The 19,088-nt window shown below is 43.4% G+C and overlaps 1 protein-coding gene across 1 annotated transcript in view; it reads left to right on the forward strand.

Moving 5' to 3' along the window:
- The window catches only part of PGBD5 (piggyBac transposable element derived 5), a 68,776-nt gene that overhangs the window by 20,462 nt on the left and 29,226 nt on the right, over window positions 1–19,088 (forward strand). The window contains exon 2 of the mRNA XM_081998291.1: window positions 10,218–10,645. Coding sequence (XP_081854417.1) covers window positions 10,218–10,645 — 428 coding nt within the window. The remainder of the gene's footprint in view (window positions 1–10,217; window positions 10,646–19,088) is intronic.

Consider the following 19,088-nt stretch of genomic DNA (forward strand, 5'->3'; position numbering starts at 1 on the left):
CTTTGAAAACCTCTGCTGTATGAAATCTATTGCTGCTAGGTGCAAAATGAGAAATACAAGCTACTTCCTCCTTTGATAAGCTGAGGTATGTTCTTACAGTGATTAAATCCTATGGGGTCTTTCAGCTTTTATTGGTTCATATGATGGCAGCCCCCAAAGAAGAGTGGAGAAGATGATCTCCAAGTGTACCTGTGATCTGGTCTGATGGATGGCTACCAGTAAGCAGTGCCTGTCTGGTGACCTCAAATCTTTTCCCTGCCTGATCTCAGAGTAGAGCATACTAAGACTGTGTTTGCGGAGATGGACTTTGGCTCCAAAGTAACAAAGCATCTCTCCTGAAAGGTTGTGGAGAAAGACATGTGATGCTCTTCTTTGCAAACCTAGTTCCATGGCCGAGTTGCTGCCTGCTTGTGCCCTGGCAGCTGTATGGCACGCTGCGGGCCATGGGGGGAGCTGGCTGCCGGGTGCTGAGCAGTTAACGCTGGCTGCAGGCAGTAGCTGGGCAGAGGTTGCAGGAGCGGTGCTGTGTTGCTGAGGGACTGCTATTTCTAGATCCCCCTCTGACTTCACTGTTTAGCTGCAAGTAGTGCTTCTGGTGCTCTCTCTGGAGATACAGCTCGCTGAAAGCCTTCCCCAGGGCTACAGTGGTTTGTAAACACGCCTGCATCACCCTAGAGTTAACACAGGCAATACAAGTAGTAAATCCACCTTTTTGCACAGATAATTGCCTTTTTTTTTTTTTTTTGACAGTTCGTGGTTGAAGAAATGCTCTGGTTTCTTAAAAACGAAGGAGTTGTGGGTTTTTAAGAGTTATTAGGAAGTCTAAGCAGTTGGAGTGCTGTGGAGTGTGTCATGTACCCTACATATGGTAAGAGGATTAGGGATGTTGATGTGCGTGGTATATAGAAGTCATTTATTGAACTTTCCATCCGCTTGGCTATTTTGAGTTCAGATGTTCAGGCAGCCTATGTCAGTGGTCACTTCTAAGGGCAGCCAGAACAAGGATGGAAAAAGGCAGTCTAACAAGAGGGGCAGGAGTGAAAGAGCAAAAAGAAAAAAGAAAGTGCACAAAGTGGTACTGTGCATGTGTAAAGGAGCCCTGGCCCTAGCAAGGATTGCAAATACATGACCTCCACTTGCATCTTCTTAGCTGTCCGAAGAAAATTAAATATTTACACTATCTTCTGCCTTTATGCCTAATGCACCAGAGAGGAATGTGGTTTCTAACTGCTTGTCCCAAGGTTTTTGAGGGTGTAGAGGAGGAATATGGAGAATATAAAGTGGGATAATTACACGTTTAAAGCAGCTGTGTAAATGCAGGTGCATTATTATCTTCTCTGATAGAGATAGTACAGCCTTCCAATAAGGGTGTCTGTGACAGAAGTGTTGATTTATTTCATTATAATGTTCTTTAAAGTGACGAGAGTTCCTTGTTTCCCAGTCTGGGGTGAGCACAGCAGAGAACTTTGTCTTACTGTGCAGTTTGTGAAGCTCACCTAGAAATGCATGTGCGCACTTCCCTACAGAGAGCAGTAAAATCCAAGGGAGGCTGGCACAGCCCAAAGGAAGCAGGTTGAGAAAAATAGCCTGAATATCATTCCCAAAGAGCTCCTGGCACCAACCTCCATGGGCAGATTCAGGGTTTTGAGCTCTTCTAGCTGGGCTGCAGCAGGAGTGCCTCACTCATCACCGTGTCCCAAGTGGGTGCAGCAGTAGGTGCTTAGTTCTGTGCACGGAAAGTAGCATCGAACACTTTGGGGATGATGTGCTTACCCTAACAACTATTTTCTGTCTTCTCCAGGAAGAGCCTGTAGCTGCCAGGAGGCAATCGCAGACACCGGTAGTGTAGCTACCTTAGTTCATGTGGGATGGAGATGAATCATTAGGAGGTTCCGTATTGAAATGAATGTTCTTGCATGAAAACATCTCTAATGCTTTACTGAACTGTCTGGATTTCCAGTTGATAAATTCTTTCTTTTTTTTTTTTTTAAATAATCGATTTTTGAACAAAGCAGAAAACCATTTCCTCATGAGACTTGCTCAAAAACAAGAGGTTAATTTTTCAGTGGCATGTGTGTGTTTTGCATGTGAGTATGGGAGTTGGCGTGAAGCCTTTCAGCATCTCATTCATTGGGTCACTTGCTTATTGACTTTTATTTACAAAAGGTAAATTAAATGTCCTGATGATTTGCCTGGAAAACATACTGGGCTATTTTCCCTTCTTCAGACACAAAGTCCATCCCTTTGGAGGCAGGGGCCTGACATCAAGTACTGCTTATACAGGTGGATTTTTATTTTACATTGCTAGAAAGGATCAAGTTGCATCCAGGTAATGGTGTTTGTGAACAGTGTGCATTAGAGCAGACCAGGAGCCCAGGAGAGAAAGCTGTGAAGGTGGATTGCATCTCTAAGAGTTGCTGGTGCAGGGGGGCTCCCTCCTTGGGACCATCCCACAGCAGCCTTCTGGGATTTAGTTACGAGGGTCACCCTGCTGGTAATGGAAGTTGTGCTGACATAAAATTATCCATGCTGCTTTGCAGAATTATTTCATAAATGTGCACAGCTGTGCCTACAGACAGATGTGTAACTGCTCTGAGATCTACCAAAAGCTGTATTACAGATGATGTATGAAGTCAGCATGTTGATGGTTGTTTCTAACCTGCTAGATATGCTCAGTGTCAGGACTGTCACGAACAGCCAATCTGCTCTGATGGTTGAGTGCAGTAAAATGTTAATAGAAAAGTGCAATGGCAAAAGAAAATGCAGTGGACTATTGCCATGGAAGCTGCTGCAGCAGGAATTCCCCTGATGAGGGACAAACGTGTTCTGTCCCACAGCCAAATGAATAATATCCAAAGGATTATGTAAGCTGACAGTATGTGGTTCTGTTTCAGCATTGACTCTACTGCTTTAAGGTGTTTGGCTTTTTAAAATTATTTTAGCCATAAGACCTTGTACCAGTGTTTGAGAGGTTCTGTTGAATGTTAATAATGGTGATTGGTAGGTTGTAAGATCTTACCACAAAACGAAGTATATAATTAAAAGTGTCAACATTGACTGTGGTGAGCTTTTTATTCTTTCAACTTCATTTGTCGCAGCTTGAAGGCTTTGTAGCTTTAAAACTTGATGGTAAACACAAAGAAATACTCTTAATTAAATGTTTTTTGACTGTGGCTTAAATCTGCAACAAGCTGCACATCCGTGTAAGACTGCCACAACATCTCTTATAGTCTCATTCTCAGACCAGTGCTGTTGATGGCACAGCATACATTTGGTCAATGGGAAGGGTGTTAAGACCTGCCTGCTTAGTCCTCTGAAGATGCCCAGAAATTTAGCTATTTTCATACGGTGTCTTACCACGCGTGGTTACCTGTTGAGTGACAGCCCAAATCCTTTACCCTTGGCATCCCAGTCTTGTCCTTGGTGCCTCACTGAAGTTCTTCACCTTTTCCAGGCTGAACTGCCAGCTAGCACGCAGCAGCATGGGGCAGGGGGAAAGGGCAGGGCGCCTTGGTTATCACCCGGGGCCTTGGGAGGCCACTGTCACATTGAGTGGGAAGGCCGTCTTGTATTGGGTGGGAACCAATATATAACTTGTCCCTGATCTATGTTAAGTTGACATGCTAGACTTGACTCTCAAGGGTTTTGCTATAACGCTGAAGAAAGTGAGATGAGAATGCAGATCCAGTACATAGCAGGGAAACAAGATAAATTGCAGGAAGTTCCTTAGTTTACTAAATACTTCGCTACATTTTAGTTTAATTTATTTTAAATTTTACTGTTTGGTTTATTAAATAAATACTTTATTTAACTTGTCATAACTCAGTGCTGTCTGGTGTGGAGGCCAAGGGACTCTTTCAGCCAGTCAATACAGAGAGGCTGTGCACTGGTTTTCAGTTCTTTTTAGTTTGTCCTTGGACCATTTTTAGACCCAGCTCTTAATTCTCTCTATGGACAGAAGTCACAGTGCGATGTGTGGATTGCTTTGTTACTGTTGCTGTGAGGAAAACAATCCGTTTTAATGCTGGGGAGGGAAGAGAAAGTGCCTTTTCACGGAACCTGTTTGTAACAATTTTTGTGACTAACAGTTATCATGTGCAGGCGTGGAGGCATTGTCAAACACTTACTTACAGAGCTTGGAAAAGTCAAATCACACTTTGCTAGATAGCTTGGAATAAACTTAACTGAAAACAAATGTAGAGCATAAATGTATGCTACTGAGTGCCCAGGCAAGGGTGCAAAGTAAGTTTCTGGGGGAAGGTGACCTAGTAAAACCTCACCTAGAAGCATGGGCTGCTGAGAGAGCCCTTATGGTCTAAGACAAGAAGCATCTTTGGAAGGACTATGTGCAGTTTCTTCTTTCTCATCTAAGAAAGCTAAATATAGTGCCTTTTTGAGGGTTGGTGTTGTTTTTATTTTATTGCATCCTTGCAGGTTGGCTTTGAGCTCCAAGCGACTCCACAGTATGAATGATGTTTTGATCATTTATATAGAATTCTTGTGCTAGGCAGTCCTAAAGGAAAGGAAGATTCATCTACCAAAATAACAAATGCATACATCTACTTGCCCTAAAATATTGGTCAGAACCACAGCTGATATAAATTAGGATGACTCCTCTGACTTGACAAAGTAGACATGTCACTGAAGCTTTCGTTGTTTTCTTTTAATGAAGATGAACAAAATACATGCAGCATAATATCCTACATTAAAGACCTGGATACTTGCTTCCCAGTTTGTACAGGAGAACAGTATCTGAAATAAACCGGAATAAAACACAGAAGAGAATTGTTACATGCACTTAGTTCAAGCTGTCTTGGCAGGCTTGTCATAAGGCTGTCAAACAGACTTATGGTTTGAGGTACATTTCTTCCAGACCATTAAGAATAGAGCTGATATGAAAACTGATTTTCTGGCAAGACAAATAAGGTCCAGTGCTTCCAAAGCTTGCATGAGGGGAAATTAGTGTGAAACAGAAATTCTGAAAAGTCTCACTTCAGAAATATTAAAACATTGGTTTTGTTCCTATTTTTTGGGGGCTTTTTGTATTGGTCTCTACTGATTGAGAAGGATGAAAAATTGTTCAAGCTGTCTGTCATATTTCATCAATTGACACTTTCAATGAAAACATAATGATTTTTTTTTTTACGAATGTGTATTCTCTGACAGAAATCTTTCATCAGCATTTTTTTATATTCTCTAAATAAGACCCAAAAATCATGTTGTGTACTTTCGGAAAGGTAACTTCTCAGGAATATAAAACGGTCTCTAATTGCTTGGACTTAAGAAGAAGAAGAAATTAATTGGCTTTTCAAACCCTGGTCATTGAAAGCTGTGCCATATGTCAGAGGAGAAAATACTTACCAATTCCCAGAAAATCACAGGTTCTGGATAGATTTTTCTTTGGTATGTATCTGTATATAATATACCTAAATGTGCTTTCCTCACGTGTGACTATAAATTGTTAGATTTTTGCTCAAAGAGGACAGTAAAATGACTTCTAAATTCCTGTGTCTGATTGAGGAGTATTGAAGTCTGCCCAGGTGCTAATGAAGTTAAAATTAATTTCAAAGTCAACCCTGGATTAGCTCTGTGCAAGGTTTGTTTCCAAACCGTGCAATTTGGCTTGGCATACATATGTTAATACCTAGGCCTATGAAGATAATGGGATATTTTATCATTAACTTCAGTTATGCCTTGAATGGGAGCACTAAGTGTTTTGTACAGCAGACCAAAAGGAGAATTTTCTTCCACCTCCTTTTCTTCTTACACATCTGATTTATCCTGCCCAAAATGACAATGCTTTTGACCTCCTTAAGATTTATATGTTATGTTGTAAGTACTGATAGATTACAGAAGGTTTCAAAACTTTCCATCTTATTATTCTGAGTCTGTGAACTCTGAGCTACTAAATAACAGATTGGTAATCAGAACAGGAAAAATGTAAAAGGGTAAAATAACCTATTAACAATGTGCGCTCAAATTAGTCCTGCAAACCAGTTAACTAAAGAAAATGCAGGTAATTCACCTGGAGTTCTTATTTTTCTTGAAGTCCTGCTCAGTAAGGAAGGCTAGAAACACTGGTGGGATTGGAGCAGGGAGAAGAATGTGACTGGTGGGGACCCATCCAAGAGAGAAGACAAGAGATTGTAGGAGGATGCGCAGGGGCTGCCTGAAGGATGGTCACACAGAAGTTTCACATAAATCTTTCTGTTTTTTCTGCAATGTGTATGTTTGCTGAGAAGTTGAGCATGCAGCCTGCTCTCTTGCTAAACATTGGACCCAGTGAGGCTGCTCAGTTTGCCCTGAGCTGAGTTGAGCCAAAATGGGCTCTGCAACATGTGCAGTCTGAGGGCGAGGTGCCAGCCTCTGCTCCACAATCTTATTTCCACTGCACAAACACAAATGACTTTCCCTGCTTAGCTTCTTCATTTATTGAGTCTATTCTTATGATATAAATAGCTATGGCTCGGGGGGCAGGGGCATTGTTCTTGAGCACAGAACAGAAAATGGGACCAACCTGGTCAAAATAGGATGTAGTAACAGTAATGACTTGCATGTGCACTCAGCAGCAATCAACTTGCAAGTTTTTGCTGGTAGACAGGGTGAGAAGGAAGGAGGAGAGTCTGTTGTATCATAACAGAGGGGGTTTATGTTCTTTTCCATATTCTGCAAAGTCACTTAAAGCAAGCCCAAAGTGCTAGTGTTGGGGTGTGTGCTGCCCAGCCGGAGGTTACTCAGTATCTGTCCCCACTCCGGGTGTGCACAGACCACTGGGTCTAGCTGGACATTTGGAAACTCCAAGAGTGCTTTTGTGCTCTGACTCTGTAAGTTATATTGGAAATCCTGATTGGTTTTTAAAGCAAAAAGCCCTCCATAAATAAATATATTCTCCATGCACAATACTTTAGGGCAGAGGAGAGAGAAAAATTTGAATTTTACATACAGTCATATATTGACTCTGAGGATGGAAGACTAGGCAAAGCCACTATTTTATTTGACTGAGTAAAGCTTTGAAAGGTAAACGGCGCATGTATGGAACACTGAACTCTTTTCATACCAGTGTTTTCTGGGTAAGTGCCATTTAAGTTAATGTAAAAATCCTTTAAAAGTGCAAATTCACTATTCTGTTTTCTTACACAGTTAGCTCTATATATGAGGTGTATTTGTGTACTTAGATAGAAAGTCATATTTAAATAATTTATTTTAGACTAGTCATTAACTATGCAAAACCCAATTCATGTTAAAAATTCAGCTCTCTTCCTACAGACATTCAATGTCACTCTTGTTTTACTGCATATCAGTAAATTATGAATCAATTGTACTCACTTTGCCAATAAAGGCTGTTTTTTAAGACAATGAGATTATACAAGGGCTTTCAGAATTATATTTAGTCAACAATTAGGTTGATGTTTGAGTCAGAAAGTGATTCAGCTCACTTTTTTAGATCTGTGTGGGTTCTGCATGGCCAATGGGATACAAATCTTGCATATTTATTTCAAGAAGGAAAGCGGATAGGAGATTCTGTGCAGCTGGAGCAGGACTGCTGGGTAGGAAAGGATTGTCCTTGTCCAGTATACCTGGCAGTTTTCCATAATTACTTTTCAAGGTAAACTCTGCAGGTACTGAAAATTTAATTACATCAAAAGTACCTTTTTGTGCTTCTGACTGCTCTTGACTTCCTAAAGCTGGAGTCCAGCACATACGTATTGTCCATATCCACCTGTCTGAAGACCAACGTATTTCACTTCTTAAGACTTAACGCTTTATGAATGCATCTTGTTTGCTGTAGGCAAGATTTAAAATATTACCCCCCCACGCCCAGCTTCTGCTTCTCAAGGCAAGAATTTAAAAAAATTACCTCTGTGCCCTACCTGGAAGGTTGCCTTGGTGCTGGAGTTCAATTCAGTAGCTACTCATGACTTCATGTATAACTAGGAATACACTCTGTGCAGTGTGTTGATATCAGAAAGCCATATGTACTGTAGAATGTCAAAACTTTATTAAGTTGTGGGGAAGAAAGAAGTGATGTACTATAAGTCATTCATACAGAATCATTTGTAGAGCATTTTATGTCAGCTATAGCAATCTAGCGGGTACTAGCGGAATATACATCTCCTGATCAAAAGAAGAGAGCTCTTTGTTAAGAGGCTTTATTATTGCAATAGCAGTTAAGGTTAAGTAAGTATACCTATTCTAGCACCATATTTTTCACTTGGTAACAAAAACCTTTTATCATTTAAGCTGAAATTTTCTGCTCTGTCCTTACCAGAACATGCTTTGTGTGGGGTTCTTTACTCTGATCTTGCTATACAGAGGAATGTACTTTCAACTGAACTGTTTCACTTCCAGTTTCTGAGTCTCACAAATTAAAATTGGAAAGTCATTTTTAAATATCTTTCTTTCCCCACTGTGCTTGGAGGAAAAAAAAAAATCCACTTTTATTTGCTTTTTTGGCCACCTTTGCAATTTGAGGGTTCACTGTTTCAATGTCTTGGTGCTATTTTTGCTGTCCTCCTAATAGCTTGAGTTGACCAGAGTGCACCAAACATTAAGGCTTAAGAGCAAGTCCAACCGCAGTATTTGTGTAGTTCCTCAGAGTACTGTTTCATGCAAAATTTCTGCAAGCTATAGTTGTTGCTGTAACTAAGGGTGTGAGCTGAGATACAGGGGTACCGGAGTGTGTAACCTGACCAACGTGGTAGCGGGTCTTTGCAGAGCCAGATGGTAGAATTGCAAATCTCGTGCTCTGATTCAGCTGGGAGAGCTGATGCTGAGATCCAAGCAGACATGTAGTGCAAGACTCGCTCTTGTTAGGCAGAACTTCAAATGAGAACCTGTGTGCCTCCTGCTTTTGATCAGGAAGAGTGTTTTTCAGGCAGTCCCAAGGCTGAAGGCTGTTAAACTGAGGTGCAGTATTTATTGGATCCAACTCTTAGTTTGGGGTTACAATCATGACACTATCTTTTACACAGGGCTGTCGAACTGCTCTTAAGCACTGCCCTGTCCATTGGGTTTGTCCATGCTGCCTCTTTCAGGTGCATTTCTTTTCACTGCTTCTATAGGAGAATAGAGAATGTCCCTGTCTCCATAGCCCTTTCCTGGTGACTAAAGCACTGCCACGGGGTGGGAGCATGAAAAACACTACTTTTAAAATGAAGCTTAATTAGCTTATGGAAGGGATTAGAGAGAGAGGGCTGTAAGGACTGGTGTCTGTGTCCCTGGTATTGCAGGCTCGATGTTCCTAATTCGGTTTAATGTAATCTGGTGTCTGAGTGGATAACCTTGTTACACTGATACAGTGCTGCCAACCCTTAGAGCCGCCCTTCGCCCCCCAGACCTCTTCTTACGGAATAGTTAAAACTGGCAGAGAAGGTGCAAGGTCAGTGAAAAGCTAGAGTAATGACAGCATGGGACTGCAAGGTTTATTACATTATGGGAGGAAGAGGACCAGCATACGCATTGTAATGCTAAAAATACTCCCTGTGGTGTCGGGCAGCGATGCTAGCCACGTGGTGTCTTTGACTTGTTCTGGTAACGTGCTCTCTTGGGGCTGTCAGAGTGCAGGATACGGCTCCAGTGGGGTGGCAGAGACACAGAACTCAAAGCGCATAGAGGTGATCTGCATGGCCCTGTGTATGGAGCAGTAGCAGAGTTGAAAGTCACAGGATTAATGACAATGAACCGGCCAGGAATTGGAGGTGCAAAAGGAAAGTTGGGATCAGGTTCTAGTGCCCATGAATCATGTCAGCTGGGACGGGGCAGCGCTCTTTCTCCAGAGGGCTTGGTCACCTTCCTTCTGGGCTGTTTTGAGGAAGGCACTGCTTTGACATGCATATGGACAAATAAAAGACTACCCAGAAAAAGGCCAAAACAGCTGCTGAGGGTAAAAGGTACAGATAGTGTAGAAGTGGAAAAATTAAATGCATGCTGCCTTGCAGACCTGCATGCTACAAACTAATGAGTGTGCAGAGCAGAGGAAGAAACTATTCAGAGTGTGTTGTACTTGTATCATATAAGAGGAAGACAGAGAATATAGGGAGGAAGTTTCCTGACAAGATCTGTCAGACAGTGGGTACAGTTTCAAAGGAATTAGCTGACATGCCATCACTTTGGCCTTGTTTCCCTGCTTTAGGGAAGTTAATCCTGCTTTAAAATGCTGGTGTCGGGCATGCCTTGTGATGGTCAGGCTTAATCTTTCCTTTTTGCTTTTGTCCTAGGTCCAACACGAAAAATGCCCCTGACTGCCAGTGCCATGGACTTTTTTCAACTCTTTGTCCCTGACAACGTACTAAAGAATATGGTGGTCCAAACCAACATGTATGCCAAGAAGTACCAGGAGAGGTTTGGTAGTGACGATGCCTGGATTGACGTCACCTTGACAGAAATGAAGGCCTTCTTAGGCTACATGATATCAACCAGCATCCACCACTGTGAGTCTGTTCTCAGCATCTGGAGCAGCGGCTTCTACAGCAACAAGAGCATTGCACTTATCATGACACAATCACGGTTTGAGAAGATCCTGAAGTACTTCCACATTGTGGCCTTCCGCTCAAGCCAGACAACACATGGCCTCTACAAAATCCAGCCTTTTCTGGACTCTCTGCAGAATGGCTTTGACTCTGCTTTTAGACCTTCGCAAGCCCAGGTAAGAGTTAATCTGTCGGCAGGGAACATCTGTAGGTTGTCTTGCTATGACTGAAAGCGCAGAGCACAGCTGCCTGAAGAAAGAGCTGGGGCTTCACAGTGTGAAGCCCTGCTGCGCTGCCTGTGTGAAGCATGAGAGAAAGCAGCACTGTCCTAGGCGAGTGCTCAGCAATGTCTGACTTACAGCTCTGCAGTGCGGGTACCTGGCATGTTTCAATAGGAATGATGTTCTCCAAGCTGGGGCTGTTTGCTTTAATGGTCTAAACAAGCCTGGAGACTTCACAGTGAGGTTGGTACCACTAGGTTTTGCTATCTTGAGGATGGGAGGTTGCAGGCTGCTCCTGTGAGGGAGAGTGGAAAGGGCAGAGCTGGTGCACCTGGGCTGGAGGGAAAACCTGTAGGTGCTCCTGCTATCGCTGAGGGTTGGATGCAGGAGCTGAGTTTCCTAGGAGTGACCGTCCCTGACCTTAGCAGCAGGTGCTTGCTATACGGTCCAGCAGCACAGCTACCTCTTCCCAACTGGGCAAAGGCAAAATAAGCAGGGGGGCAGGTGCCTTTGCTTGCTGAGGTTGTCAGCTGCCCTCAGCAGCACTGCCTGTGCCTTGTGTTAGTCCTGGTTTTTAATGATGAGTGATGCTCCTGTGGAAAAACTTAGTGATGTGTGGATTTGCAGCCGACGTTCCAGTGAACTAGAAAGAATTCTAGACTACCAGGAATAAAAGTAAACAGGACTCCAATGAATTTTCATTTCCAGATACAATTAGGGGTACAGCAGAATGCCATTCTGTAGGGACACCCCTCTGTAGGGACAGACAGTGAAAAGAACTAAATAGAGAAACTTATGTAGTTGGTGGTTGTCTGACTACAGCTGTACAGTTGAACAGTTTTTTTTAAAGTGCAAAGAAATCTTTTCTTTGTAATCATCATATGCTATTTAAACTTTGTTCCAGTATAAATTATCTCCTTTTGGGGCTGTTGCCACTGGTCATGTTCAGAAGTCTGGAAAGAAGAAGGAATAAGCATGAAATGTGTTACTGCTTGAAATAACTTTTCAAACTCTCTGTTTTCAGAATATAGAGATTTCACCTAAACATTTGGAAAGGGTGCTGTGTTCTCTTTTTTTCCTCTTTTTTTCTTCCTGTTTCCCCTCTGAAGCATGACATTTTTGCCCACTGCACAAAATTAATGAAGACATAGATGTATCACATCCATTGCAGTGTGCTTAAAATAAATTTGGAGTGATTACAGGTTTTTTCTATTTTATAGACAATAAAAATCATGCCTGTATAATTCAGGACAACACAGCTGTCTAAAAAGCTGTTACGGTAGAGAAAGGAGGAGGGAGGAGTGTTCTCACTAAACCATGCCAGCAAGGTGCATTTCCACCAAGATGAAACAGGCAGTGAGAGACACAGTATTGCTGGGGCCGTGCTCTCATTAAGATATGAAATCTAATCCTTATGGGCACTGATTTCAATGGCCGAAAGATAAAGGCTTCAGAAATGTGATCACTGTGTCTAATGTGAATGCTTATAATGGTGTGCTGTGGGACATGCTGTGAGTACAAATCCATTAAAGGATAAAATTTGATTTGCATGTATATCCCTTCTCCCTTCCCCCCTCCCGAGTGAGGTTTGAGAACTGAATTGACAAACTCAGAGTCCTATTTGCAGTGGCAAAATATCTGAAACTCCACAAGCAAAATGTGTGCTTGTGCTGAGCTTGGTAAGGAGATGCTACAAAAGAAAAAAAAAAAAAAAGAGTGTGGAGAGAAGGAGTAACAGCCCAATTCTCTTCCTTCCCCCTCCACTTCTCTGCTCCCTTGTCAGTGTTTACGTCTGTGATTTCTATACAGCATGTTTCAGTGGTATTAAGCGGAACAAAAAGCACTAAAATACAGCTTTAAAAATAACTCTGTGAGAAAGAAAAAGGTTTTGAATCTGTTGTTACGAATACTCTCGTGTAATGCCGATAGCCTACTGAGGGATGTTCCAGGCCTCCTCCTGAAAGGAGCCTTGTGCCCAATATCCTCCTGGTGGGTGCCATCAAGCAGGGCTGCACACTACCTGTCTCAAGAGACGTGGACCCCATCTGCTCAAAACTGCAGGAAAGACCTCTCCCCGGAAATTGTCTTGAGTGCAGATTAGCGGACTGGAGTAAACATCAAACCCAGAAAGTCAAGTCCGGTGAGAAATAATAGAAATAATGAAAAATAATAACCCAGTTGCACAGAAACAAAGGGTAAAGACAAGGGGAAAGACCCATTCAGATGGCCCTTTGGATGTGCTGCCCTCCTAAAGTGTTTTGGGAAGAGGGGCCCAGGTTTCTGTAATCGATGGTATCTGGAATCCCAATTTCAAAAATGGATTTGTTGCTTAAAGTTACATCTGTATCTTAAACATGAGACTTGGGGTATCCGGGTGGCTTGTGCCTGAGCCACGATGTGTGCTCAAGCTTTAGGCTAACATCTTGTAAGTGGCATCAAGCAGAGGAATGACTTGGGCTCCTTGCTGTTGAATGCAGCAAGGCTGTTCGGGCTTGTAGGTAGCTTTGTTACTGACTTTCTTCCTCTGGCAGTGTGGATTCACAGAACATGGGTTAGGAAGATGCCATGTTGTAACTCACCTCCATGGACAGAGCAGACAGTCTGCAGCCAGCAGGCAGTGCAACATCTGCCTTCACAGTTATTTCTTCTATAGATTTGATCTTTTCTTTTTGGAGAGCCAGAAAAGATTCTTCAAGCAGAAAATATTTAGTTGTTGGGTTTTTTTCTCATGTGTTACCCCCCCCCCAAAAATGTGCATGCAGAGGTGACACCACAGTTTCTATGAAAGGAAACAGAGGAAGAGAGAGAGAGAGAACTATGCCAATATACCAAAACAAAGAAGGCAATCTAGTGAATTATAATTATTTTGCTAAATATACTGAGCAAACAAGGGGAAATGATTACTCTCCAGATTATGAAGGTATTGAAAGCCCAGAACATAATAATTGTGTATCAACAGTGCTAGCTTCAATTTCCTAAGTAAAAAAAAAAAAGGTGTTCTGACCTAGATTGGATAGGAATGACAGGAATATTCTCCGCATCCTATCCCTCCCCAACATCTTCTGTATAAATAACCGCTGCCTCTATCTGAGCAACAAGACATGGAGTTTTGAGTCTGTTCCTGGAATCAGTGTCGTCTCTTTTCTGCTTAACTTTGTAGCTGTGCTACTGTCTACAAGTGGAAGCCTGAACACAGGGAGGATGCCCTGCCTGAGCTCAGGAGGTATACGGCAACAAATTCAAGGGTACTCACCTGCCAAGGATATACACTGAATTCCAGAAACCGAGGAGCTCAGGAAAATAACATCACTGCTCAAATATCCTTCTGTGCCTGCTGAGTATTTATGTGCTTGTCAGCGGGATGTGACTAGACAGGATTGCTGTCTGTCTGCCCCTGACTGGCATGGGAGAGGTCAGGAGCACAACTCTGCGCACTCTACTCTTCCCTCTCCCTCCAAAGTACCTTCTCTTTGGCATCTTGGAACCAAACAGTTCTGCATCTGCCCAGTGAAACTGGGAACAGACGGCTTAAGTCCTTACCTCAGGCAGGAGTGAACTCCCTGGCAGAAAGAGAGACATAACTCCAACCTCTTGCTCCAAGGGCATGGTGCTAAAGTTTGGCCAGTTACTAGGGGGCTTGTTTGTGTTTCGCTCTTGCTGGTATCGTAGGGTAGAGCTAAGCAGTTTCGACATAGTTCTTCCAAACCAGCTTACAGCATCAGATGACAGCGTTTCTGAAAACATAGAGGGGCAAAACCAGTCTGATCAACTCATAGTTCTTTTCTGTCCTCATGATTAAATGTTGTTTTCAAAATGATACTTTGTGAGTAAGGGTGCTGGTCCCAAACCAGGACTGTTCTGTCTTAGGGCTTCTGTGAGCGTACCACAAAAATGTAAATATTCAGAGGACATCAAGCAAGTATAAGACATGGAGCAAGAGAAAGGCAGACAGAGGAGCAATAAGAATATTGAATAGCAAGGTAAATTTCTGATGTCCTGAAGCTCTTGGCCAGTTGATCCTCTGGTGAAGCCAGATTTTAGGCAGAGTTTGACAGGAGAAAATGATGAACCTTTATGGCTATTATTAAATTACCTAATGGTAATGTAGTGCTGTAAGAACTGATTGGGCTTTTTTCTTTAGAGGGAGTCATTTGAAGACTGAAGAAATGGTCAGAGGAGCATGAAATCATGGCTCCATCAGAGATGGGAGTTAACCTTTGAATGATAGCAAAGCGGATCAGTAAAATGTGGGTAGGGCAAACAGGACTTTGAAAGTGAAGAGAAAGAATCTGTCATATGTTGGAGAAGAACTGTCAGAGAGCAGTAAAAGATAAGTGATATGGCCACTGTGATGGACTAGGAGAACAGCTTTCCATCAGCAATCTGTAGGGCTGGATTGCCTTAAATTGAGGCCAAAAGGAAACTGTTGCAGGATAGCTGTGGGCTTGGATGAAAACTTGGCTGGGCTAAAATGAGTAACATTTTAGAACCGTTATTCAGAAAGCATGGAAAATGCAGACACTGCCTGACTCAGAAGACCTTGCAAGGAGTTGGAGGTAAAGACTGACATTCAGATTCACTGGCCAGGGAGATCTGCAGCAGGAGGAGAGGGATGTCTGCAGTGACCAAAAGAGGAGATAATAAGGGGTTACCTTAAGGGGAGGGAGATGCTCTCAAATACAGCGTAATAAAATCAGAACTGACAGCTCGATATACACGCAGAGATGTCAGATACTAGCAGAGAATTTAGTTTAGACAGGAGGAGCTTTGGAGCAAAGAAGCAGAAGCACAAGCTACTATTGCAGAAGCAGTGGCTGAATCTGTGCATACAGGTGCAGTTATCCAGGGGACTCTGCAATTGGATGGTACCCACCAAAAGCCAGAGACCAGGCAAGCTGAGACATTTTCTCCAGGAGACAGGCTGAAGAGACAGCCTGTGTTGGGGATGGCCACGGGGCTAAGAGAAGATGAGCTATCTCAAGGACATATTGGTTCATTATCTAAGGCAATGGAGTCCAGGAGGTCCAAGTACAAAAGAGTTAGTGGCTCTGGGGTTTGCCTACAAGCCTGCCTGGGTTGTGGTCAGAGCAGGATGGGTGGAACTGTGGAGTGGAAAGAGCTTTGGAGATGATCGAAAGTGGAGAAACAAGAACGGCACTCCTGACAGTGGCTAACTGTTTTGTTCAGTGAATGAAAGATGTTGTGAGATGGAGCAATGTCTGGAGAGGCAAGACTCCGAGATGGGACTCCAGCACTTGGAGTGCATGTACATATGGAGGGGAAAACAAAGAGTGAAAACTTGGCAAGAGGATCTAGCAGGGATGAGGATGGCTATAAAGAAGAGGGAAAAAAACCCAACAATGGGATAGCTGTGGGGGAGTGAGGCAAGTAGATGAGAAGCTTCTTAGACCTGAACAAAACTTGATTTGAGAGAAGAAAATGAGAATGATTTCTGTGGAGAAATCCACAAGGTATCATGCATCAAAGGAAGTCACAATAGGAAGAGGGGAGGGCTTGGGGAGTGAGTCAAAGATGGTGAAGAGGCGGCCAGGAATATGTGTAGGAGTCAATTATTAAAGTAGGTATTTATCTGGGAAGATGAGAAGCAGGAAACAATATGGCATGGGGACAGTAAGCTCACTCCTGGAAAAGTGCGTACTGCAGCGACAGCAGGAATGGGGAAGGAGCAAATACCACTTTGCATGGGGATTTGGCAAAGAGGTGGATTTGAGATTACAGGACGAGCAAGGAGACTGACAATGGAGGAGGGTGAATGAACTAACAGGAATGACCAGTGGCAAACAGGGCTGTTGTCAGAAGAAAACTATGTCAGTGCCAGAAACAACAAATTGTCCCCTTTGAAAAAGACATGGGGATCAACTGTTCCAGCAGCAGGTACAGCCCATACAGTGCACTGCTTGCAAAGTCCTTTACTGTTGCATATGAAGTTGAAGCGTTGCATATGGAGGGGTGACAATACCTGTCTCCCCACCCTCTCTGGAGGAAGCAAGAAGAGCAAGCTCCAGGGTTTTCATTTCAGTTTCCCTGCCTGTCCACATTCCCTCTTCACAGCAACAGCAAATCTTGCCCTACTCTGTTTCCATTTTTGTTCTCTCTTCCTAGCAGTTCAGCAGGGACTTTGGTGGAGCATTAGTTTTCTTATGGAGAAATGGGAATGACTTAAACATTCAGGAGATGGGAAAGGAGGGGAAGCTCTGGATTGTAGGGGAAGGCAAGGCTGAGCATGGCCAAGGAAAAGAGGAAGATGGGGAGAGGTTTTCAAAACTCAAATTGGCTTTCTGAATTTAAGGCTGACAGGCCTTACTGTGTCTTAGAAGGCAAAAAGAGTGTGAAGGGTGAGCTGGATGCAGTAGAGCTGCTGTGAGGAGAGCTGATGCTGTGGCGCAGAGGAGGAAGCTGAGCTAATGACAGAAGGTAAAAAATGTCCTCAAGTGGTGCTTACACAGCCTGTTCTCTCTGCTGCTCTCCATCCTACAGCAGGGGAGATGGTAACAGTTGAACCACACCAGTCAGCGGGATCTGGCAGGTAAGAGGGCCTTTCCAGAAGCTGTGGAATTCTTAATGGTGTATCCAACCCCATCCCAAGGGATGTACTCTCCCCCTCTGCATGGAAGAGGCAGAAAGGCAAAAGCAAATGAGGGCATGTTTAATATTTGCAAAAAGTGTCAGAATTCCTCGAGGTGGAAGTGTGAAATGCCCAGGGTGGCCTTAGGAAGGGAAGAGCGGTGTTTCATGTGGACCTTGAGAGAGGAAGAGAATTTGGCTCCAGTGGGAAAACAGGGCAGCTGCAGCTTTAAGAACAAATAGCTTGTGTGCAGCTCTCCTTGCTCGCATCTGCATTTCGGTGTATAATTTGAACATTTCACAAGAGTGCTTTCAGATGGTCCTGTGAATGTTTTATGAGCTGTTAAGAAGTGGAGTGCGTATTAATGAAAGTCTGCAGCCGCCACTGTGTGGGGAGGGCACGGGTGCCTATTTTGGGCTGACAGAGTGATGTGCAATAAATGTCTTGTGTTCAGGAGGCCAGCAGCTGCTCGTCACTGGTGCTTAACTGCTTACCCACCACATCTCTCCTACGAGTATCGCTCACAGGTTTAATGCTGCTTTGTTCTCATTTCCACCACTGGCTGCGTGCAGATGTGCACGAAAGTAGCACACGTGCAGATGCGGAAAGGGTCGGTCTGAGGGCGAGAGCCTCCGCATTGTGGATACCTGTATCTGAGCCGGTCTCCTGGGGTGATGGTCACTGGAAAAGAATGGGCTCCCTTAGGTCATAACTCATCTGACTTATTTTATGCATGTCTTTAAAAGGGTATGAATTATGGCCTGCTGGGACTGCTTTCCTCTCGTGTACTGGGAGGGGAGCCTGCAGTCACTTGCTCTGATTTAGATGTAGATGTCCGAATTTGGTCAGCATGCCTCACCTGAGACCTTTCAAGAGTTTCCAAGCATTTGTACTCTCACCAGTGACTTGCTAGACAGCTCACACACCGTGCAGTAAGGGATGTGTGTGTTATGCACAGCTACCTGCAAACTGCAAGGAGGTAGTAGTGCTTTTCTATAAGTGGGTTCTATAGTGTGAAACCTAATGCCTTTGCTACTGAATTAATGGAGAGAAGTGTAACAAAACAGCTATAAGGAACAGGGAACAACTTACATCATCTGGATGCAGAATGCAGGAATTGTTTCACTTTCACAGATTTTCATTACTTGCTCCAGTCTGCCTTCTCTTTTTCTATTCCTGGATCTGATCCCTTATCTTTCTGTCTCCTTTTGTCACATTTTTCAGCTCCTGAGGCAAGAGAGGCTTCCCTGAAGCTGCTGCCACAAGGAAAAAATGTTTTCTGTCTCTCACTACCCCCCTAAGTGGCAGCAGAAAATAACTTTTTCTCCCTTAACTTCTCTCCCTCTTTGCTGTGTGTTTTCCTTTGCTGTAAACAAGGAGCGTACCTTACAACATATTGCAGGAGATGTTTGGGTGGAAGACATTCTGCCAAACAAGATGAAGCTGATGATGAAGCTTGGAGAAGGATGCTGCTAACAATCCCCACCCACCACCTCATTTTGGAGGGATGTTGAACTGTAGGTAATAGTGAGAGGTAGAGGCCACATTTTGGAGGGATGTTAAACTGTAGCTGATAGTGAGAATTGAGCGCCATGCCTTGCAATGTTTGCAAACCATGTGTAGAGCAGCCATCCACAATGGAGTGTGCTTGGCAGGCCTTGGGTTTTTTTGGGTGATAGCATTGAATAAAAGTGGGTTTGCTCCTTTGTATGAGGTGATGCACACAAACATAGTGCAAGGATTGTATTTCCTTGGAAGAATTTAAAGCCGCATTTTTTTTTCAGCAATCATGCAATCTTCTGTTTCTCCCCT

This window comes from Phaethon aethereus (genome assembly GCF_964289735.1).
Source record: "Phaethon aethereus genome assembly, chromosome: 3".
In the NCBI taxonomy this organism is placed as follows: Eukaryota; Metazoa; Chordata; class Aves; order Phaethontiformes; family Phaethontidae; genus Phaethon; species Phaethon aethereus.